The sequence below is a fragment of the Dendropsophus ebraccatus genome, chromosome 12 (assembly GCF_027789765.1).
Source record: "Dendropsophus ebraccatus isolate aDenEbr1 chromosome 12, aDenEbr1.pat, whole genome shotgun sequence".
In the NCBI taxonomy this organism is placed as follows: Eukaryota; Metazoa; Chordata; class Amphibia; order Anura; family Hylidae; genus Dendropsophus; species Dendropsophus ebraccatus.
This window is the reverse complement of record NC_091465.1, coordinates 64,617,762-64,642,872: the sequence shown is the minus strand read 5'-3', so window position 1 is coordinate 64,642,872 and position 25,111 is coordinate 64,617,762. Positions and strand designations below refer to the sequence as shown.

At 43.8% G+C, this 25,111-nt stretch overlaps 2 protein-coding genes across 9 annotated transcripts in view; one reads left to right on the top strand and one right to left on the bottom strand.

Annotated features, from left to right (window-relative positions):
- Window positions 1-7: 7 nt before the first annotated feature.
- On the top strand, window positions 8-24,898 carry LOC138769859 (interferon-inducible GTPase 5-like). 5 transcript variants are annotated; one of them, XM_069948565.1, is made up of 4 exons: window positions 8-78; window positions 2,251-2,303; window positions 18,966-19,603; window positions 20,011-24,898. In XM_069948565.1, the coding sequence occupies exons 3-4, from the start codon at window positions 18,969-18,971 to the stop codon at window positions 21,122-21,124; spliced, it is 1,749 nt and encodes a 582-aa protein (XP_069804666.1). In that variant the 5' UTR covers window positions 8-78; window positions 2,251-2,303; window positions 18,966-18,968; the 3' UTR covers window positions 21,125-24,898. The 5 variants fall into 5 exon arrangements, with proteins under 5 accessions (XP_069804666.1, XP_069804665.1, XP_069804668.1 ...); XM_069948564.1 differs by having other exon boundaries at window positions 34-115; XM_069948567.1 differs by lacking the exon at window positions 8-78 and adding an exon at window positions 246-338.
- LOC138769860 (uncharacterized) overlaps window positions 3,456-25,111 on the bottom strand; it is a 41,545-nt gene continuing 19,889 nt past the window's right edge. The window contains exons 1-4 of one of the 4 annotated variants that reach the window (XM_069948569.1): window positions 11,910-11,975; window positions 10,893-10,993; window positions 9,511-10,153; window positions 3,456-6,280 (exon numbers count right to left, since the gene is read on the bottom strand). In XM_069948569.1, the coding sequence (XP_069804670.1) occupies window positions 5,236-6,280; window positions 9,511-10,145 (1,680 nt within the window). In that variant the 5' untranslated portion in view covers window positions 10,146-10,153; window positions 10,893-10,993; window positions 11,910-11,975 and the 3' untranslated portion in view covers window positions 3,456-5,235. Of the gene's footprint in view, window positions 6,281-9,510; window positions 10,154-10,892; window positions 10,994-11,202; window positions 11,304-11,909; window positions 11,976-25,111 lie in introns of those variants that run through there. The other 3 variants (XM_069948568.1, XM_069948571.1, XM_069948570.1) reach the window with 3 other exon arrangements.

Below are 25,111 nucleotides of genomic sequence, written 5' to 3'. Positions count from 1 at the left end.
TCTGCTGCCTATAGCGTCACCGTTAGAGAAGGAAGACGGCTGGATCACGTGGTCGTCCTGTTGCAGCGGCCATCTTTGGTGTGGCAATAGTCACACAAATCTTACAACTACATGAGTTGTGTTTTTCTTTTTATACAGGGTGGAAGTAAAATCTACTGAAATTGCTTTATTTATGACTGAAAACCCTGTATCAATGTATCATATTAGTATCAAACATCCTATAATATATAAATATCAAATATCAGTATGAGGTAAAGTTAGGGCTTGTTCACAACGTGAAAATACAGGTTTAGTTTCAGAGAGTTTCTGTCACATGGATGCAGATTAGCCCCAGTCAGGTCAGTTCACACGGAGGAATCGGCGCAGAAATCCCGAGTGCAATCCTCGATGCGGACTCCGCTCAGAATTTCACCTGCCTTAGCGCCTTAATGTGAAGTATAGGCCCCCTCTGCTCTCCGCTAAGAGAATTTACATGTCAATTTTTTGAGCGGAGAGGTGCGGAGAGAGGAGGTGCCCTATAGGTGCCCTATACCCTACATCAGGGGGGGGGGGAACCTCTGACCCATGGGCCACATCTGGCCCCTGAGACCCCCTGATGCGGCCCGTGGCTCTCCTGTGACGTGCGCCGCTCTAGTGGGGCAGATGCTGGACAGCAGAGCATCCTCCTGTGTCTGTGAATGTGACAGCCGCCAGACACAGGAGAATGCTGTGCATGTCGCGTCCTACCCCACCAGAGCGGCGCGCGTCTTCTTTCTCTTGCGGGCCACGCGCGATGATGTCATTTCATCATGCACGGCCTGCAGGAGAAGACCGACACAGACTAGAGCAGAGAGAAGAGGACCTGGGCAGCATGGGGTGGAGGAAAGGTGAGTGGGATGTTTATTTTTTTAATCGGTACTGGGGCTAAGTAGACTTCCAGGGACATGACTGGGGATTTAACTAGACTACCAGGGACATGACTGGGGGTTTAACTAGACTACCAGGGACCTCACTGGTGGGGGTTACCTAGACAACTAGGGCATCACTGGGGGTTAACTAGACTACCAGGGACATGACTGGGGGTTTAACTAGACTACCAGGGACATCACTAAGTGGTTAATTAGGACTACTAGAGGCATCACTGGGGGGGGGTTAACTAAATAAAAGTCCAGATTTGCCATCAGTTCATGGCATCTCTATGGATCTATAAGGTGTGTTCACACATTGCAGCCACAGGGACGTGGTTTCCTGCGAGTCATCGCGGTTTTGTGTCAGCTGAAGCCTCCAGTCACCCTACAGCCACAGTATAGGAGCTCAGTCTCTGGAGTGATTTTCAGTGTGGATTCCTCTTTGTACAATACATGTGAATGGGCTTTGTGGATCTACGTGGACAAATGAGCATATGGGACTTTTTTTTATTATGAATTTTACTTCAATGTACAGGGATTAAAGGGGTTATCATGACTCAATGCTTAATCCACCACTGTACTTTTTATAGGGCAATGCTGCAGTACCCTGTACTATTGTTACTTATAGTACAGCAATACTGGTATAACCAGAGGTAATCAGAGCAAATAATTCAATTATCCAGATAGCAAAAAATCCACCTCTCTCCCTTTGTAGTGTCTCACTATCATACGGAGGGCCAAGAGACTAAAGGCCTATTCCATGTAAGGATTATCGGCCGTATAGCAATCTGCTGCCGTCGTTCCATTATAGGAGCGGCGGCAGTAGATCACCACTATCCTCTATGGGCTGCCCGGACAATCTAGCGATCACCCGGGCAGCCCCCCGCACCTCCCCGCGGCCCCTCCCGCACTCACCCGTTTGCTGCCCACACGCGGAATAGCTCCGACAGCGAGCAGGGAACGAGGCGCAAGCGAGCGCTGACAGCGCTCGTTTGCTCCTCTGCATTGCTCCGTGGAATAGGGGCTTTACATCAGACTTCCTGGACACATCCATGCCTCTCACCTATCCTTTCTTTTTCATAATTTTATTATTTTGACAATTTTGGTAATGTTTTATCTTCCTTGATGAACCCTGCCTACAATTTTTCGTGGGGAAACACGCTGATAGGGTGATGGTTAATTCCACCACCATGTTGTTGTTCTTCATTGTTTATTTATTTATTTTTTTCATTGGCGGCCTTGTGTTATGGAAGAAGGACAGCCTAGGGAAAGGTAGTTTACTGGTTGGGGGGGGGGCAGTCAAGATTTTGTCAAACCAGCATAAAGTGTCTTGGTTTTTTTTTTATTATTCCTATACTTTCAGCATCGGGTTTGAACACTGGAGGACACTCCACGTCATGAATGATCGTCTGAATCGTGAGTAACAATTAGCTACTTATTTGTATATTTGAATATCTGGTTCATACTTGACTGGAGATATCAGTATATGTAGGTTGAAGTCCCTGTCCCTTATGCAGGTTGCTTCTTGTATTATCCTTTTTGGATGGATTGAGGAGTCTACTACTGTTTAGGTCACCTATGTCTTTATTGAATTAAAAGTAAAAGTTATGTTTTAAACAATTCCACGATACTGCTGTGTAGACTTGCCACTGCGGCCTCTTTAAATGGCTGATCGACCAAGGTGCCAGTAGTTGGACACTCTTCCAATTTAAAGTGTACGTGTAACCAGAGCAGCTGCCAGATGAGCAATGAATTCACACTGCCCGCAGAAGTAGGGGTCTCTATGGCTAGAAACATGCATGATACTGTAATGCGTACAACCACCATTCTGATCCAATGCAGGTCAAGCGCATTAGTCTTATGCATGTTTGTAGCCATGGAGACTCAAATGAAGAGTGTAATTAAAGGGAATGTGTCATTAGAATTTTTTTTTTTTAAATAATGGTTTTATGTTAAAGATTTTCCAAATAATTTTTGGTGATATTTTATCTAATTTTCCATTTTTCTATCCATATTATAAAATAGTCCTAAGATCTTGCAGTAGTCATTCTCACCACTGGGGCTACAACTAAGCTAAGACTTCCTGTTGCGTCTGTGTAATGTGTAATGAGAGGAGGCTGCTGTAAAGTGATCTGTACAGCATTGCAGCCACATGTGACACCAGTAGATAGAGAGCATCAATACTTGACAATAGCTGCTCTGTCATTACATCGCGTGGCATAACCATACAGTATCCCCGCTCCCAGCATCAAATCAAAGAGGCTGCCATGCTGGGGGGGGACTCTGGTAGAGGCCTTACACATCCATGTTTTCCGTGCGAAACACAGAACGTGGGAATAAACCCTTTCAGTAATCAGACCTGCCATCCTCTAGTACACATGGCTGCTCCTATACATGCAAAATATTAGGCATCCCCACAGCAACTAGGTACATACATTAGCAACCCAATTGCCTCTGTTATCTTGTATTTTCTGTATCATCTGTATGCCTATAACAATGACAGGTTCGATTACCGGAACAAGACACATGTGTTTCACAGCCAGGCAGAAGGTAAAACATACAATGATGACTGGTACAACAACAGCTTGTTTATTAGGGAAATCATCATTACAAGACACGGGATGATAATCAGACAGCTATGCCGCCAAGTGCTTACACCTGTGCGCACCTGTTTGCGGCGATCGGAACGTCACGCTGTGAGGACATGCTCAACATGTGGAGGCAATATTCTTTTTTCAAGCAATTGTTTAGAAATTGTTCGTCTGATGAGCCGATAGCAACTATTGTAGGCACAGCACTGATGCACAGATGCAAATTGCAGCCATTTCCTATTGCACTATGCAAATAACAATCAATTAGGGCAAACAAGTTGTCATTCTTCTGCTCAGCCATAAAATGATGGGAGTTATAGCATTACAATAAGGGTGCACTTCATTCCGGAGTCTTCACAGTTACAGCATGTCTATGTCCCTTCCAGAAACATATGAATATTTAAATTACTATTAGGGTGCATATTATCGGTAGCATTCCGTATAATTCATGCCACTATCAGGAGGAAATTAGGAGAATAGGAAGATGTTGGACCAGCTGTTGTGCAATTTACCCATAATTGGCCTTTCAAGAAGATGCTGCAGGGCAATTCTCATAACCTAGTGTATCACCTCTTTATGGGCACAATCACCCAAGACTGCAGGCTTTAACCGAATAAGCCCAGATGTCAGTCCAACTAAACTACTGTACTAATCTCACTACCATTTAACTGCTCGAACATGAGTGTGGGCACAATGACTGTACCTTATAACACTATAGGACTGATGTGGGCCTCCCATGGTACTATTGTGGAGGTCAATCGTGGGAGCGACTACTGGGGTATACAATTTCTGCATATGGGTACTACTGTGGTGCAACATTGCATGGGCACTATTATTATCATATCCTAATCTTATATTCCACTGTAGGGTTTTGTGGGTTTCAATGGATTGGGTACTGTGTGGGTTGGGTCAGTTAAGCTACAGACCATATATATATATATATATATATATATATATATATTACTTTATGCACAACTGTGTAGGCACTACTACAATGCAGAAGTCTGCATTAGTCTAGTGCATGCTACAGTAATTCCACAATTGTATAGCAGGTACTATTATGCAGCACAGTAGCATTATAAAGGGGCTGCTGTTTGGTTATATATCATATAGAACAAATATGTGATGTTACGTGGCACTATTATTGTGTGGGAACTACTATATGGGGCCCACTTTATTGGTACTGCTATATGACAAATTGAGAGATGCTCCTTTGCAAAGATTACTCAAGATTATTTTAGGTGTCCCTTCATATAGCAGCCAGGTTATTACAGTGATAGTAGTGATAGTGCATAACATGTCACACAGGACTCTGCTGCCATCATGTGTTCCAATGTCTAGCAAATGTTTGCACCTATCTCCATTTATGTTCTCATATTATACGAAGGCATACCTAGGGAAGCTGGGAGGGACTGGAGCTTGGCATACACAATGCTCTTTTATCACACAGCAGGCGGGTATCACATTGGCATGTATGCAGAAGATACTCCATGCATTTACTATACGTTAAATATAAGAAACAGGTAGTGCCCTGGTCTACTGTAGAGCTACACAATGAGGAACCTTACAAAGGACGATGCACTAGTTTATTTTATTCCTCTTCTATATTACTACTACATGTACTACTGTTTCTAAACTGTGTGGATTGGTGTTTCTATGGGGTTTAGGGGCTATGCCAAGCTTGCCACCCAGACTAAGGTACAAAGCATACATAAGTATTCAGGGGGCTACGGTTCTGGATAAATAGGATGGCAAAATCACACACAGGGCCAGTGGCAGAAGGCAGTCCTTTCTTTTGCCACCTTTTGATTGGTGCAACCATGTAGCAGTACCCTCTCTGCGTCTTCTGCCATACCCCATGCGGCCTCCACCAGTAGCCGGTAGGTACGGTCTGCAGACAGTTTGGTTGGAGTCTCTTCTCCTCCACCCCAATGTGGTACATAACTCCAGACAAGCTCTGTCAGAGAAAGTGGTTGAGATGTCTGCTGAAGTAGTTGATCCACACTTGGATCCTGTGCCAGGGGGCATTGAATCTCAGCCCGCAAGTCCTCAGGACTGCACCCAGTCACTTGTGATATCAGGGTTAAGGAATCATCATCCAAACCATAACGTGCACGAAATGATGACAGCGTAGAGGAGAGGGTGGCCAGAGAATCTGGCAAATGTCCTTGACTTGACTTGGCACATACATCCAAGCAGATATCGTATATGCCCATCATAAGCCTTCTCCGCTCTCTTCTTACCAACTGGACAATGATGGCAGGGATGGCATGTAGGAGCCTTTCCCTCACCAACTGTGGTGCTCCTCTCTCTAGAGCTACCCTCAGTCCAGGTAAGTCAGTACCAGGATGGCACTTTTTACCACCTTCCTCCTGCCCCTTGGAATCATACTTGTGTCTTCTGTCTCCTTCTCCACCAATCAGCATACAGTGTTTTCCAGCAGCGACCAAGGCTTCCACCAGTGTAGCCCGGGAACTGTTATCCATCCCTGAGCCCAAAATTAAGTAGACATCACAGGCTTCAGATTGTAAGTTCTGCAAATACTGTTCCACAGACATTGGTGGTGTCCCTGGACCAGGGAGTGGCTTCACCACAAGGCCTGAAAGTGGGGGCTCACAGAGAGCGGAGACTGTAGCTTCTTTGTCACTGCCCGTCACACCCACCACAGCGGAGACTGGCGGGGGATTGTCTAAGAAGATGCTAAGGAGGGAACAGAACTCAGAAAGTCCTTCTTGATCACATTGCACCTCAAACACGGACACCAGTTCTTGACAATGAGGTTCGGTGTTAAAAGCCACTGGCCTGCAAACAAGAGATAAGCAATAAATGTCTCTGTTAAGCTGGTATCAAAAATGTCATGTGAAGAGGAATCTAGAGATGAATGAATCCACCCTAGATTTGTTTCCAGGCCACTATATAGAATCTGACTGTCACATTTGTTTCAGTGTCCTGATTGCCCCTTATTCCCCATGCAATATATGCACAGGTGCAGGGACTTCTGTCATAGACAAGAATCCCTGTTCATGTCCAGTACACAGAATGCCCAGCCCAGGGAATGTAGTAAGTAAAAGCGTCTTACCTGCAGACCACTTAGTGTACAAATCTGAATGTTTTGTAAAATGTGGATAAAATCTGATTCATATCTGATCAATTATATCATCCTTAGTGGCATCTTTTGGGCTATGGGTGCATTTTTCCATCATTTGTCCATTGCTCCCCCATTAATTTTGGAAGGAAAATAAGTAATTAAGAAAACAAATGTAAAAAATGCACCGATGTCGGACATCTTCCAGAAGAGCATGAATGGGAAGCCAACCTAAAAAGCAGCACTATACTACCTATACTATACAGAATTATACGCAGTATATGGAGTCATCATTGAGTGCCACAGCATTGAAGACAAGCCATTGAGTGCCACAGCCCAACAGACCCTGAATATTGTCACTGACTCCTACCCCCTTCCCTACTAAATAGATGCCCTAGATTTGTTGTAGAAGAGGGTACTATGACACAAAGCCGTTATCAGCTATACTTGGCCGATTACCAGTCGCTCCAGGTGATAATCGTTTCATGTAATAGGTCATATTTTAAATCAACGACCAGCTGATGATGTGGGCTGGTCATTAATTTAAAGTGACTCTGTACCCACAATCTGCTCCCCCCCAAATTGCTTGTACCTTTAGATAGCTTCTTTTAATCCATGATCTGTCCTGGGGTCCATTCGGCCAGTGATGCAGTTATTGTCCTAAAAAACAACTTTAAAACTTGCAGCCCTGTGTCAAATTGGAGTGGCCTACAGTGCCCATGCTCTAGGATTGCGACACACCTCCGTCCCTCCTTCCCACCCTCCTCATCATTAGGAATGCCCCTGGAACATTTTCTCCTATTCCTCACCTGTATGAAAACTGCACATGAGCTGGATCGTTAAGACACCTGTGCAGTGTTCAAACAGGTGAGGAAAAGGAGAAAATGTTCTATGGGTATTCCTAATGATGAGGAGGGTGGGGAGGAGGGATCGAGGGGCGTTGCAATCCTATTGCACAAATTCTCTAGGCAATGCCAATTTGACACAGGGCTGCAAGATTAAAAGTAGTTTTTTAGGACAATAACTGCATCATCTGCCGAACGGACCACAGTACAGATCTTGAATTAAAAGCAGCTATCCAAAGGTACAAGCGTTTTTTGGGGGTCAGATTGTGGTTACAGAGTGGCTTTAAAGCATGACCTAAAATCCTGAGAACTATAGCCCCTTTTGCTGCTCCCTGTGGCCCCCCGCTCCTCCCCACTCAATGGCAATGTCATCAAGTGGGGAACAAGGAGCAAGCGAGCCCTGACCTGACAGGTCGTGCCGTGTAATACGGCCCTAAGATTTCTCACAATTTTGCCTGAAAAGACAGACATTTAGTCCCCTCCTTCATACCTTGTTACTTCTAATAAAGTTAAAGGTGCCTGATCTGACATCTAAAAGAATGCTACTGCAAACTGGGCTGTACAGTTCGTATGGAAACCACATGATGCCTAGAGAGTAGGGCTCATGCACTGTACTCTCAGGGTGTCGTATGTATGTTGGCCAACATGGGATAGTCCTTCCATGTGGTTTGTGCAGGTTGTGCATTCTCGGATAATTTGGTGGGCTTTTTCTGTGTGTAGGGATTAATTGTCCAAAATGTAGACGGTTATTTTTTTTTAACATCGCTAAGTATGTATGTGGTTGCCATGGCAACTATACCACCAAGTGTGCAGTAGTGTCTCCAAGCAAGATTTCCAAGGGAATATAGATGTCACAGATGGGGTTCTGACGCACAAATCTATCAAGCTTTGTTTTCACATATGCGTTGCCGACAATACACGGCTATTGGGGAAGAAATGGGGGAGTGATTTCCACCACATTTAGAAAATATTATGGATGCATATGTATAAATACACCCTTCCATGGTTGCCTTTCATACAAGATATACCCAGCTACAGCTGCCCCAAGTGATAACAGACAATCTCTGAGAGGATTTAAAGGAGAAGTCCAGCAAAAGTTTTATTAAAGTATTGTATTGCCCTTAAAAAGTTATACAAATCACCAATATACACTCATTACAGGAAATGCACATAAAGTGCTTTTTTTCCCCTGCACTTACTACTGCATCAAGGCTTCACTTCCTGGATAAAATGGTGATGTCACTTCCTGGATAACATGGTGATGTCACAACCTGATTCCCAGAGCTGTGCGGTCTGTGGCTGCTGGAGAGGGTGATGGCAGGGGGACACTGAGGGACACAGGGCACTGGAGGGACACTGAGCATCCCCCAGCCATCATCCTCTCCAGCAGCCACAGCCCGCACAGCTCTGGGAGTCGGGTCATGACACCACCATGTTATCCAGGAAGTAAGGCCTTGATGCAGTAGGAAGTGCAGGGAAAAAAGCCCTTTATAAGCATTTGCCGCAATAAGTGTATATTGGTAATTTGTATAACTTTTAGGGGGCAATACAGTACTTTAATAAAAATTTCGCCGGACTTCTTCTTTAAAGCTAGAATTTAGAAGAGGTTTATTGTGATAAGACAACCAACCCCTTAACGGGTTTATCCCAATATTATGTTATTATCTAGTCAAAAGATAGGAGATAACTAGCTGATTGGTGGGGGCAAACATCTGGGACCCATGCCTTCCAAAAACTGAAGAAAATTTTCCCCCAAAGTGAATGATGATTCTCAGATGATTCTCTATAGGACTTCTGGTAGTAATTCACTTCAGCAATCAGCAATGTTTGGAAGTCCCATAGAGAATGAATGGAGCAGCGGCCGAGCATGCACCATCCATTTAGGGGAAATTAATTTCCATGCTCATGATCAGTGGGGACCCCAGCAGTCAGACCTCCACCAACCAGCTAGTTATATCATATCTCTGTGGATAAGGAATAACTCTTAGTACAATTTCTTTAAGGACACCTCCACTTTTGATAAACATTTGATATACCATATAATCTCTAAATGTAAAATCTAACATCAGGGTGACATATGTTCTATGGTTTTCATGGCTCACCTCTTCCACTGCAGAATCTCCTTCTCAATATAATCCACCATGCCCGGAAAGTCGTAGTTCTGGGGTTCTAGACCAGACACCAGAAAGATACTTGATCCTTGGGGCCCATGTCCAGCCAGTTGTTCCTGTGCTTTAGCCCTCAGACCCATCAATGTTTGCCCTCTCCAGTAACTCTTACCCTGCTGTCTCTTTTCAGTGTGTAGTGTGAGATCGATATGTGTTTGCACTATACAGACAGGTTTTCCTAGTTGTTTTGTGGCCCCCAGGAGCTGAAAGTCTGTGTCAGTGATAGTCGCCCCAAATATTACCACCAAACAGTGCACAGTGTCAGGCTTAATACTGTCTATATACCCAGAAGCAGAGTCACCAGCCTTATACCCAGGGTAATCAAGGAGCGTCACATTGGGCAATGGAGGGTAAGTATGCTGCATGACTCCATGTTCTCCATCCTCGGCCCTAAAGTATGAGTCCAGGAAACCAGGACTGAATTGTTCAGTGTGGTTACAAAGAGATCTGACTAGTGTGGTCTTTCCAGAACCCTTTGGTCCAATGACGGCTACAGTGAATTGTAGAGATTCTGGCGGTGTCTCGGGCAATCCAGAAGCAACATCTTCAGGTATCTCAGCGTTGGCCATGTCTGTTTCTTGTAAGATGATAAACATTCAGAGGTTAAAACAGAAAATAAGAAGAGAAAAGACACATGACATGTAGGCACAGGTGGGCAGTACAATGCAATGAGTAGGCAGTATGAGCTGCCAGAGAGACGCATTGACGCACATATCTCAAAAATAGAATTGTATAAAAAATTTATTCGGACAATATAAGAGATTTGGATTTAGGATAGCCTAAGTGCAATTTGCATTAGATAAAGTGGTAGACGGGAGTATAGAATGGGCTCCACACATAGAGCTAGAACCAGTGGTAATATAGAAGTGGCATAGGTCTGTAGGGTGGCAAACAGAGGTACACAGGGACAAGGCTGTTTCACAATGTAAAAGTAATAAGGTTCTACAATTTTGTCCCCAGTCTTTGCAAAACTTTGTATGTTATTTCCATGCTAGTCCACCCAAGACTATGCCAATCTAGAACATTGCACCATTGCCTTGCCCAGTTCCAGATTCATCCCAGTAGGCAGACCCTCTTACTATAATATAAAATCATTAGCAGCTTTTAAACCTGTTTGGCTCCTAAGCTTGTGCCCCTGCTGCCACCTGAAAATCACCCCCGTTAGACGTTATATTTATAGGGCAAAGCAAGACAAAAAAAGGTGACAATGATAAAAGGCAGCAATAAGGGGCACAATGAGACAGCAAACTAGTGGGGTGCAAGCCACAGTACACGGTAAGTTGTAGGGATACACAAAGATATATATATATACTTGCCTGGTATTCAAATCCTATACAATAGGCAGGAGGATATATGACAGCCCTCAGGCCTCTGTGCTGTGTACAGGTCTGGTCAGGGAGGAGATACAGCAGCGTCACTGCAGAGAGGAGGAATGAAAACAGGGACATGTGAGAGGAAGGAGGAGGAAGAGGAGGAGGAGAGATACATACATACACAGTGTATGAGCTGCTGAGGAAGGCCAGGCCCTGACACCGACAGGCTGTCTCCTTCCACCAGGAGATCTGCTGCACCTGGAACCAGTGAGGAAAGAAGACCCCAACCCCATCTCCCTATAGCCCTCTGTACCCAGTGTTGTCTGCCTGCCCTCCATTTCCGTCTGCTTGATAAAACCCCTGCATCACTGCTCTGCTGCATGCCACTCATGTCCTGCTGTTCCTCCTCTGCCCTGCTGCGCTACATTGTAACCATCTTGTAACAATTGAACAATATTTACATAATTACATCCTGCAATGTTCCTCCCCTCCCCTTCCTATTATAATGGAGTTTCGATTTGTTCCCTGCATCCCTTCCTCTCTTCTTCACATCATGTCCTAATCTAATCCCTGCACTGCCTCTTATTCTAGTATAATCTTAGATATGCATGATGCTCAGGACTGTTCGCTATATACCACTTTCCCTTTAATAGCCTCCTGTATATACTTATCACCTCATCTTATATACCCTGCACTGCCTGGTATATGCTTATCTTCTTTTTATATATACCCCGTAGTACAGGGCCTGTACTGTCCCATATATGCTTATCTCCTCATTTTATATACCCTGTACTGTCCTGTATATGCTTGTCTTGAGATATATATATATATACCCTGTACTGCCCCATATATGCTTATCATATTATATATACCCTGCCTTGTCCTATATATGCTTACCTTAATATTATATATACCCTGCACTGTCCTATATATGCTTATCTCATTGTATGTACCCTGTACTTTCCCATATATGCTTATCACTTTATATATACCCTGTACTATCTCATATATCTTGTATACCTTGTACTAGTGGTCTTTAACCTATGGGCCATAAGCTGTTGCTAAACAACCATACCCATCATAACGTTACATCATGTGACTGTTGGTGGTTGTGGAGCTCATGTGCAGCTGGAGGTTAGGGTTACCTCTAAGGCTGCTTTCACACTAGCTTTTAGGCCCAGCATGGCTGCAGATCTGATGACCCAAACTGATAGCCGTCAGATAAGAACTTGCACCTGTAATATGGAGGCATTTATGGTGCATTGTAGAAAGGAAAGAGTTAAAATAACATTGCAATAAGGGTCAATGGCAATAAAAGCTCCACCTGTCTGTAGAGTGGAGAATTGTTAACTCTGTAATTTCCAGGTGGACTGTGTTGCAGAGATCTGCCCTATACTATTCGGGTGAATTCACATGCAAATGATTTGTTGCAGGGAATTCTGAGATTTTCCCATTCAACTGAATAGGGTTTGTACAAGTACATGCACAGACAGGGGCGGGCTGGGCCGGGGGGCAGGGGGGCATATGCCCCCCGGGCCGGTCTTCCCCCAGTTGTCAGGGCCGCATGGCTGCTGACAGCTGGCTGGAGTCCTCAGTGCCCCGCCTCCCCTGCTTACAGCCCCGCCCTCTTCAGTCATATTTACCTGTGGCTGTGCTGTGGATCTGGTCTGTGCTGGAAGCGGCCGCTGAAGCCCCGCCCCCCATGACGTGACGCCCCGCCTCCTTTATGGCCATTATGCTTTCCTATAAGCCTATGAGGCTTATGGTAAAAAGCAGACTGCTGTACGCAGTATCTTCCTCCGGCCACCAGAGGCCGCTCTCTCCTCCCAGCTGGTTCTCCTGTGTCTGGGCTAGAAGAGCCTGAAGACAGAGAAGATGGTGTCTGCAGGAAGCCAGGTACCTACACAGCAGGCCATAGGGCAGGGGGAGGGGACCAAGGCCCTCCAGCTGGTGCACAACTACAACTCCCATCATACCTGGGTAGCCATAAGCTTACCATAGATGATGGGAGTTGTAGTTTTGCAACAGCTGAAGAGCCAAGGTTCCCTATCCCTGACATAGAGGATACATATATACAGGAGACCTACACAGGAGGATACATATATACAGGAGGATACATATATACAGGAGGATACATATATACAGGAGACCTACACAGGAGGATACATATATACAGGAGGATACATATATACAGGAGACCTACACAGGAGGATACATATATACAGGAGGAGACATACAGAGGAGTATATAGAGGATACATATATACAGGAGGATACATACAGAGGAGTATATAGAGGATACATATATACAGGAGGAGACATACAGAGGAGTATATAGAGGATACATATATAGAGGAGGAGACATATATACAGGAGGATACATATATACAGGAGTATACATATATACAGGAGGATACATATATACAGGAGACCTACACAGGAGGATACATATATACAGGAGACCTACACAGGAGGATACATATATACAGGAGGAGACATACAGAGGAGTACATAGAGGATACATATATACAGGAGGAGACATACAGAGGAGTACATAGAGGATACATATATACAGGAGGAGACATATATACAGGAGGATACATATATACAGGAGGAGACATACAGAGGAGTATATAGAGGATACATATATACAGGAGGAGACATATATACAGGAGGAGACATACAGAGGAGTATATAGAGGATACATATATACAGGAGGAGACATATATACAGGAGTATACATATATACAGGAGGATACATATATACAGGAGACCTACACAGGAGGATACATATATACAGGAGACCTACACAGGAGGATACATATATACAGGAGGAGACATACAGAGGAGTACATAGAGGATACATATATACAGGAGGAGACATACAGAGGAGTACATAGAGGATACATATATACAGGAGGAGACATATATACAGGAGGATACATATATACAGGAGGAGACATACAGAGGAGTATAAAGAGGATACATATATATAGGAGGATACATACAGAGGAGTATATAGAGGATACATATATACAGGAGGATACATATATACAGGAGGAGACATACAGAGGAGTATATAGAGGATACATATATACAGGAGGAGACATACAGAGGAGTATATAGAGGATACATATATACAGGAGGAGACATACAGAGGAGTATATAGAGGATACATATATACAGGAGGAGACATATATACAGGGGTACATGGAGGATACATATATACAAGAGGAGACATATATACAGGGGTACATGGAGGATACATATATACAAGAGGAGACATACAGAGGATACATATATACAGGAGGAGACATACAGAGGAGTACATAGAGGATACATATATACAGGAGGAGACATATATACAGGAGGATACATATATACAGGAGGAGACATACAGAGGAGTATATAGAGGATACATATATATAGGAGGATACATACAGAGGAGTATATAGAGGATACATATATACAGGAGGATACATATATACAGGAGGAGACATACAGAGGAGTATATAGAGGATACATATATACAGGAGGAGACATACAGAGGAGTATATAGAGGATACATATATACAGGAGGAGACATACAGAGGAGTATATAGAGGATACATATATACAGGAGGAGACATATATACAGGGGTACATGGAGGATACATATATACAAGAGGAGACATATATACAGGGGTACATGGAGGATACATATATACAAGAGGAGACATACAGAGGATACATATATACAGGAGGAGACATACAGAGGAATTAGGGCTGGGTGAGTAATCAAATTAATTCGCCCAGAAGGTTAGAATCGATTAGATTTTTTGTGAAAATCTTAAATTAAATTTTCACAAAAAAATCATTGCAGGCGGAGCAGCATGGATTGTCGGGTTGGCGGCCGGGCAAGAGGTGCAGGTCAAGCGGGCAGCGCGGAGGTGAGGTGCATGGCGGGCGGCGGTGCGTGGAGTGTCGGGCCAGAGGTGAGGTGCAGGGCGGTCGGGCAGTCCGCCTAACAGAGCTGCGACTGACCTGCCTGAGCTATAAATATCACGTCCTGCTCCCCTCCCGGCCACACGTGCAGGTCCCCGGTCTCTGGAGCAGGTGATATCACCACTACAGTCCCTGCGGCCTCCTTCAAAGACTGGGGACCTGCATGTGTGGCCGGGAGGGGAACTTGTGTGCCAGGGTGAGAGGAAGAGGAGGAGGGCTATGTGCACTCCTGCCCCAATCACCCCCAGCTGCCCCAGTCCCCCTAGAGTCACCCCCAGTCTGCCTCAGTGCCCCTCAATCACCCCCAGTCTGCCCCAGTCCCCCTCAGTCACCCCCAGTCTTTCCCATTTCCCCTCCGTCATCCCCAGTCTGCCCCAGTCCCCCTTCAGTCAACTCCAACTGTCCCCAGTCCCCCTTCAGTCAACCCCAGTTTGCCCCATACACCCCCAGCTCTCCCAGTCACCCCCAGCTCCCCCAGTCACCCCCAGCTCCCCCAGTTTGCCCCATACACCCCCAGCTCTCCCAGTCACCCCCAGCTCCCCCAGTTTGCCCCATACACCCCAGTCACCCCCAGCTGCCCCAGTTTGCCCCAGTGACCCCTCAGCTATACCCGTATTACTACTACACCCCTCATTTATACCTGTACTACCATACCCCTCATCTTTACCTGTACTACTACTACACCCCTCATCTATACCTGTACTACTAATACACCCCTCATTTATACCTGTACTACTACACCCCTCATCTTTACCTGTACTACTACTACACCCCCCATCTATACCTGTACTACTACTACACCCCCTATATCTATACCTGCACTACTACTACACCCCTCATCTTTACCTGTACTACTACTACACCCCCCATCTATACCTGTACTACTACTACACCCCCTATATCTATACCTGCACTACTACTACACCCCTCATCTATACCTGTACTACTACACCCCTCTTCTTTACCTGTACTACTACACCCCTTATTCACTATACCTCCACTACTACACCCTACCTAGATGGAGGCACCAGTGGTATGGTGGTATAAGTAACTATGTGGTGATAATATTTGTTACTTATATAATGGTAATAGATGATGTGGCTATGGGGTCATAGAGCGCAGTTATGGGCGTGGCTATGTCCCTCTTTCCCCCCAGCAAAAGTTGGGGGGTATGCATATATACAGGAATACATAGAGAAGACATATATACAGAAGTATATAGATGATACATACAGTATATACAGTAGTACATAGGAGACATATATACAGAAGTATATAGATGATACATATATACAGGAGTACATAGAGGATACATCATATATCCTTTATGTACTCCTGTATATATGCATCCTCTATGTACTGCTGTATATATGTCTCCTCTGTACTGCTGTATATATGTCTCCTCTATGTACTGCTGTATATATGTCTCCTCTATGTACTCCTGTATATATGCATCCTCTATGTACTGCTGTATATATGTCTCCTCTATATGCATCCTCTATGTACTGCTGTGTATATATATATATATATATATATATATATATGTTACACTGATCCAAATTTTCCTGCATTGCATATTCCCTCGTGAATATATATATATATATATATATATATATATATATATATATATATATATATATATATATATATATATACACACACAGGAGGAGACCTACACAGCAGTACATAGAGGATACATATATACAGCAGTACATAGAGGATACATACAGTATATACAGGAGTAGACATACACAGCAGTACATAGAGGATACATATATACAGGAGTAGACATACACAGCAGTACATAGAGGGGACATATATACAGGAGGAGACATATACAGGAGTACATAGAGGATACATGTATACAGGAGTACATAGAGGATACATATAAGTATGTGTGTTTGTTGTTTTGTTTATTATTATTTTTACTAATGGGGGGTGCACACACGAGGGGGGTGTTCTAAAAAGAAGAATGCCTATACCCACAGGACCACAGCAGTGATATAAACTATTGTAAAAAAAAATACAGAAACCCCAGCTTTCCCAGCATCTTGTATTTGTAGTCAGTATAATGGAGGTCACCCAGCTTTTCCACCATCTTATACTCAGTATGATGGAGGTCACCCAGCTTTCCCAGCATCTTATAGTCAGTAGGATGGAGGTCACCCAGCTTTCTCACCATCCTATACTCAGTATAATGGAGGTCACCCAGCTTTTCCACCATCGTATACTCAGTATGATGGAGGTCACCCAGCTTTTCCACCATCGTATACTCAGTATGATGGAGGTCACCCAGCTTTCCCAGCATCTTATAGTCAGTAGGATGGAGGTCACCCAGCTTTCTCACCATCCTATACTCAGTATGATGGAGGTCACCCAGCTTTCCCAGCATCTTATAGTCAGTATGATGGAGGTCACCCAGCTTTCCCAGCATCTTATAGTCAGTATGATGGAGGTCACCCAGCTTTTCCACCATCGTATACTCAGTATGATGGAGGTCACCCAGCTTTCCCAGCATCTTATAGTCAGTAGGATGGAGGTCACCCAGCTTTCTCACCATCCTATACTCAGTATGATGGAGGTCACCCAGCTTTCCCAGCATCTTATAGTCAGTAGGATGGAGGTCACCCAGCTTTCCAGCTTTTTATACTCAGTATGATGGAGATCACCCAGCTTTCCAGCATCATATACTCAGTACGATAGAGGTCACCCAGCATTCCTAGCATCTGTCTATGGGTACGTTCCGTGTCATCGCTGAGCCGCCCCATAGACTTATACAGGAAAGTGACTTCTGATCCCTTCACAGGGCACAGTAGGATATTTGGTCACAAATGACGAAGATGTTATAGGTAAGGGCCAGAGTGGTCCTTAAAGGATGGGCCGCCAGCCTGCTACTTATGGGCCAGTGCTGTGTGCTTGCCCCCCGGGCTAAAATTTGCCAGCCAGCCCCTGTGCACAGAACAACAAACCTTCATCGGGCCTGTATAGTAGCACATGGAACCCTTACAGCACCATACTAGTGTAGGGATTCTAATACCTCTGGCAGATACTCTGTCCAAAAAGCAACACTTCACAAAATACCTCTGTAAGGGTTTGTTCACATATGTACAGATATGGAGCCTACAATGTATCTGTTGCTCTATAGGATCAAATGTTTTCTGGCACTAGCCCTGTAAATTTGCTGGATCCAAAAATGCAGCGTGCAACCTTCAACCATTTGGTGCAAGTATGCCAGTGGGAAGCTATCTTGAATCATTGGACATATGTGAACTCACTCGAAGGGTGGGTTCATACTGAGGAATTCTCGCGGATAATGTCCGCGGAATTCCGCTGTCTGTCCTCGCGCACAGCCGCGCGCCTTTCCGCCGGCTCCATAGACACCATTCTATGGGCCGGCGTATACTGCTATGCGCCGAAAAAATGTCACTTCTTTCGGCGGATAGCGGAATACGCCAGCCCATAGAATGGTGTCTATGGAGCCGGCGGAAAGGCGCGCGGCCAGACAGTGGAATTCCGCGGACATTATCCGTGAGAATTCCTCAGTATGAACCCACCCTTAGGGTGGGTTCACACTACGGAATAGGGGCGGATAATCCGCTGCGGATTCCATCGCTGCCTGAGCGCATCTCTGCCCGTGCCATAGACTCCATTCTATGGTCGGGCATATTCCGCTGTAAGAAATGTCATCCCATGTCATTTGTTTCAGTGGAATGCAAAATCCACCTGTGCATAGGATGGAGTCTATGGCACAGGCAGAGGTGCAAGCGACTGAATCCGCAGTGGAATATACACCCGGATTCCTCAGTCTGAACCCACCATGATATAGCTTCCATCTTAATATGGGGTTTGTCGCTTCCACATGAAGTTGCAGGGATACATTTTTATCTGCTTTCATTTATTTAGAGGGAATGTTCATGTTTACACCCAGGGATCGAAAATCCATACAGACCTTACACCATTGCTAAATTATTATCCAAGCAACTGTGAGCTAAATAGCAGAGTAGCACAAATGCCTGATGTTAATTTGGTGAGACACTGAGATCACATCAGATTATACCACTGTATTGCAAACATCTTTTACTTTTTCTTCCAGGATATGGAAACTTTTAGCGAACTGAGCCTGAAGGACTCTGAATTCACACCAGAAAAAGCTGAAAGTCATGAAGATCCTCCCCCGGAGGACTGCTGGGATTTCTCTGTTGCTGTTGCGGGAGGGCCAGGTGTTGGGAAAACCATTTTGATACAGGCCCTACTGGGCATCAATGAGAATGGCCATTCGAGAGCCGCCTTTCTACATCCTAATAAACCTGATGGTCCCTTACTTTATCTTCACCCATCCCATCCCGGTCTAACCTTCTGGGAACTGCCCCTCGATGACGGCTCCCCTGAGAAGTGGATACCTGAGGCAGATCTTCTTCTTCTGGTCACCGATGCCCAGTTCACACAAGCCCATGTTGATTTGGCCCACAGTGCCCTATTTCAGGCTAAAAAACTCTGCCTGGTACGCACTAAAGTGGACTGTGATCTGCATACCCTAAAGAGAAGGATGAAGGAAGAGTACTCAAGGGTGGAAGTATTGTCAACACTGCAAACAATCATCCTAGAGCCATTCAATGAAATGGCAAAGAAGGAGGCTTTATCACTTTTCTTGGTATCTGGATTTGAGCCAAACAAATTGGATGCACCAGCCTTAAAGGCAAAGATAGAAAAGACGTCAAGGGAACTTGGCAGGTAAGTAGTTGACCATGGTGGATACATACAGAAAGTAACAATATTATGACACAAGAAATCATCAGTTATCACTTCCTCTTTTTTTGGTGACCTCCTATAAGATACTATATACATTGTTGGGTGATAGGGGTTAGGTCGGGTGCCACCAAGATGTTCTACCTCAGCCAAGGTGTTCAGATACAGAGCTAGAGTGAAAGAAAGACTCATATATGTTCTGACATATATTTTGCAGTATGGAATATATGATTTCTGGCCTCTAGTCTTTATAGTATACTAAACTATACAATAAATTCAAAGAGCTGAAAGTCATTATGATATCCAATGAAACACACTTTTGGTCATTTTAGTTTATTGTGTTATGATTTTCTCGGCATCTTAACCAATGCTCTCATCTTCTTTTTCGACAGAGCCTTGTGTCTTGCCCAGCAGGGTTATGAGGTGATCGGCTATGAAGAAATTGCTGAATTACAGTCTGCATTAGAAAGAGGAGGGATATCTGAAATGGTCAGATTCATCCAGAGTAGCTTGGACTCTCTTCTGGACACCCGCTTTGATCTTGCCTTAATGGGGGGTAACCCAGACTTCCGTCACTCTGTTCTGAATTCTCTTCGTGGATTGAAGGATGGAGAGGATGGATCGGCGCATGGTGGAAATCCAGAAAATCCAATTGAGTATGCCAGTCTTAAGTACCCCAAGGCCAGTTTGTGGGACCTTCCTGGAATGGAAAGTCTGGAGTCCCAGCCGAAAAAGTATCTGGAGAGTGTGCATATCAGCCGATATGACTTTACTCTACTATTCCTCACACCATGGCAAGAGGCCTCGTGCAGTTACACATCTCTTGTTCTTGAGATGAAGAAGGAGGGGAAGAAGAGTGCCTTCATACAGGATTGTGAAGATGATAAAGTGCCACCAGGACCAAAAGAAGATGAAGTCTTTGTTCTGTCTCCTGCTAAAATCCCAGGGCCAGAATTTCATAGGTTTTTGGGTTATCTGGAGAAGAAACTGCCCAGTCACAAATTGCGAGCATTCATGCTTTCCCTCCCAAATCTTTCCAAAGAAGTAATTGAAAAGAAAAAGGAAGCACTCTCACAAGAAGTCTGGAAGGTGGCTCTGCTCTCTAGCTTGGTGGCTAGTGTACCTGTCCCGGGAGTTGCCATTGCATGCGACCTTTCCTTGCTCACTGCTCGCCTGGACACGTACCGCCAAGAACTGGGACTGGATGCTGACTCGCTAGCCAACCTTTCCCATAAATCAGGTGTCCCGGTTCCAAAACTAATGATGGAGATCCAGAGCCCTGCAGGGAAGGGGGTAACACGTGAGCTTGTCCAGAAAATGTTAGGTTCTGCTACTGGAATTGGGTTGGAAGTGGCAGGAGTTTTCTTGCATAGATTTCCTCTTCTAGGCCCATTAACCACCGGAGGAATCGCTTTTCATGCTAGCTACTTGGTACTGAGCCGATGTTTAGAGGCTATGGCGGAGGATGCACAGAGAGTACTATCAAGAGCACAATCACCTGCTTAGACCTTAAGTTACTTTAATGGTGCTTATTGCTACTGCATACAATAAATATTGCTAATCACCACTTCTAGCAATGTTACAGAAGCATCTTTAATAGCCGTCACTCCCTCTTTGTATTTCCCCTACATTTAGCATGTACATTGGTAAAGCACCCGATGGACATGCTAAATGTGTCTACAGGGGTCCATTGTCAGAGAAGGAGAAAAGAGTGTCCTTTTGGCATATGTTTGAATGGTATTTTTGTATAGTAGACTACTTTATTTAATGCCTTGGTATAATTTAAAAAATGTTATTCATTTGATACCATATTAACCTATGGGTGATGGAAGCCTTAGGGAGCTCCAATGACACCATAGTCCATGTGGCAAAAAATACAGGTACCACCTTCCTCTCCTCAAACCCCAAACAGCCACCATAGACAGATATTGCTTCAAAATATGTGTTGGGTGGCTGTCAGCATTACCACTGCTCTGGAGGAAACTCGGGAGGAAGACCCAGGGGAGCCCTGATGATGTAATTGCCCATATATAGACAATTGCCATATATAATGGTACGTTTACACAGACAGATTTATCTGACAGATTTCTAAAGCCAAAACCAGGAACAGACTATAAACAGGGAACAGGTCATTAAGGAAAGACTGATTTCTGCTCTTTTCAGATCCATTCCTGGCTTTGGCTTCAGGAATCTGTTAGATAAATCTGTCTGTGTAAATGCACCATAAAGTGCCCGGATATAGTTATAATCCATTTATGTACACTTTTATTATTAGGGCTTCCCCAGCGCCTAGGATGTGTTGCAGCCTTCCTCTAGACCAGGAGATATATGTTGAGAGTTCTTTTGATGTATACCTCTGAAAGAAGGCCAAAACATGATATGAATTGGGTTTAAATTATACATGGAAGGTTGTGGGAAAACCCACTGTCAAATCATTATTGACAACTTAATTATTCCTTTTTTCCTTAAAGGAGAAGTCCAGTGATTTATAAAAGCTGGCAGGGGGTAAATTGATTACAGGTACTAACTGACCTCTTCTCGGTGAGTAGCAGGAGAGGCATCGAGACCCCCACAGGGCTCTGGAATCTCCAACACTGACACATCATGACCTGGCCGATGGACTGGCCGCTCAGTCAGTCAGTGACTGGGGCGGGAGCCAATCCAGTCACTGATTGTCATGAGCGGCCAGTCTATCAGCCGAGACAGGCTTTTTTCCCTGAGTTGTGACATCATCACAACTGGGGGGGAATGCCTTCCGACGGGGGTCCCAGGGCTGGTCCCGCCACTCACTGCATGCACAGGAAGAGGTTAGTTCGTAGTTGTAATCAATTTTTCCCCTGCCGCTGATGGCTGCCAAATCTTATAAATCTCCATAGCCAATATGTGGTATTTTATAAAATTTATCTCCAGATAACCTCCACCTTCTCTTTCTTAAAGAACAACTCTGTCAGGTAGATGAAGTCCAAAAACTAGTTTTCTCATCCAAGCCACAAACAATCCTGGCCGCCATCTTTCTTTCCTTGATTTTGATGGTGGTACTTATGAATATATACCACTAGCTCTTTTATCCAATGTGTAGGCCAACTCTGGAGCCCTACAGAACCACTGAGATCTAACAAGGTCATCTATGGGCCAAGTCCATTGCCAAGCTGTAGCACAAAATTTGCATAGAGATGTAGGATTTCCATATTCCATACTTAGTAGTGAAAGGTAAATGTCCATCAAAGATAAGCAAGTACAATCAGAAACTTCAGGTTTTTAACAGATTTTCCCTCAATTAGAATTTTATTCATTCAGTCCCAGAAACTGAATATTTAAATATTAGATCAATGTCAGCTGAACCTTTCAATGGGAGCAGCCTACAGTACAGTGTGTATGGAAGATGACAAGGAAAAGAAGGATTGGGTTCTTTGATTTCATGTCTGAGCCTATTGTTTTAATGGGAGAGGAATCTGGAGTTTCTTAGTATATCCTTATAGTAGTATGGGTTCCATTTTTCTATTAAAATTCTGTCTGCCTGCAGTGGACACTGACTGAACACTGTCTTATCATTTGGTTCAATATAATGTACAGTAGGTATGCTGTGCACTCCTCAGCTCCCCCTAGTTATCCTTTAAAAGAGCTCCAAATTGTATATAGTAATAAAAATTTTATCTGCATATAAATAGTGGATGCTTTCTTTGGAAGGAACAAGAAAATTCTATTAGCATCAGATTTGAAGTATCCAAATCTGACCAACCGTTCTAGATCCTCCAAAGGATTCAGATATTCGATACACTTTCTAGGCATAGCCGGACCCTAACATTTTGACAGGACCAGCTGACTGGTGTTTGTATATGGGGTCTCCTAACTCTCCCCTGGCAGATGATGCTGAGAGAAAGAAGAAACAGCAATGTTGGATTTCAATGGCCTGATCCTTTAGTTCTTAAAGAGATAATCAATTGCCAGAGGAGTCTAGCATGGGATATGCCTCTTTTGTCCATTCAGAACAAGCTGAGTGTTCATAACATTGGAGAATCAGGAAAGGAAACTGTTGGCTTAACCAATGCAATGTTGAAACTGAGGGCCCATTTACACAGATTATCTGACAGATCATCTGCCAAAGATTTGAAGCCAAAGCCAGGAATGGACTTGAAAAGAGGAGGAATCTTAGGCTTTCCTTTATGACCTGTTCCCTGTTTATAGTCTGTTTCTGGCTTTGGCAGATAATCTTTCTGTGTAAATGGACCCTTAGCTACTAGACTAAGGTCAATGTGGTTGTGTGGTTGAGCACCTTGCACCTTGGCTGTCAGGGAATATTGGGAGTTGTAGTTTTGCAACATCTGGGCAACTACAGGCTGGGAAATACTGATTTATATAGTTTCTTATAAAAAAAAAATCACAAGGGCACAGGCATGTTTAAGGTTTACCTACATTGCATGTTGATCAGTCACTATATGATCCCAGGCCCCACTTTAGCTCTAGATGCCCCCCATCATGTACTCTCCCATAAATCCTCTGTATTGCGAATTCCGAATTCTCGTTCACTTATGGCGGAGGAGGCCATTTTGAATAGCTGCTCATTGCATTGAATAGGTCTGCAAATTATGTCACACAGTATATAATCTCCATAAATAAATGGGCTTCTTTCTAATAGGCCTTGTTTAATTACAATGTATCCGCAGTACAAGAGAGGTGCAACACAGCCATAATTATTAATGTAATATACTAGGTGGAATTTGTTGCCATAGACGGCTGCTTTGTGCCGGGCGGCTAAGATTGCAGATGTACACTGTAATTAAAATGGTAACAGAAATGCACTTTATTATACGACAGTAGTGCTATATTCATTATACGGCAGAAGTACTGCAATTATTATACACCAAGAGTACTGTATTCATTATATACCAAGAGTGCTGTATTCATGATATGGCGGGAATACTGTATTCATTAAATGGTGGGAAAACTGTATTCTTTAGATAGTGGGAATACTGTATTCATTAGATGGTGGGAATACTGTATTCATTATATGGTGGGAAAACTGTATTCTTTAGATAGTGGGAATACTGTATTCATTAGATGGTGGGAATACTGTATTCATTAGATGGTGGGAATACTGTATTCATTAGATGGTGGGAATACTGTATTCATTAGATGGTGGGAATACTGTATTCATTATATGGCGGGAATACTGTACTCAGTACTGTAGATGGCAGCTTTCTGTGAGAAAGTATAATTGCATGTCTGCAAATGTCTGTTTTAATTTATTTGACCTTGTAAAATAAAGGAAAATGAAATGAAGTCAAAGTTTCGGTTATTTCTTACTTTTGCAAACACCTTTCACCATCAATTTACTCTACCGCTAAGGTTTATAATACATTCAGAAAGTCTGCTGACTGTTTTACTTTTTTTGTTATTGTGCCCTTGTGTTAAAATTTTTTAAAAATTCCAGTTTTCTACCATCATTTTGCACTTAATACTTCATAGTAAGAGTGTGGAAAATTTGTGAAAGTT

Coding starts and splice junctions, on each gene's coding strand:
- LOC138769859 (XM_069948565.1), top strand. CDS start 18,969: ATGGAAACTTTTAGCGAACTGAGCCTGAAGGACTCTGAATTCACACCA. Junction 19,604..20,010: donor ACGTCAAGGGAACTTGGCAG/GTAAGTAGTTGA, acceptor CTTTTTCGACAG/AGCCTTGTGTCTTGCCCAGC.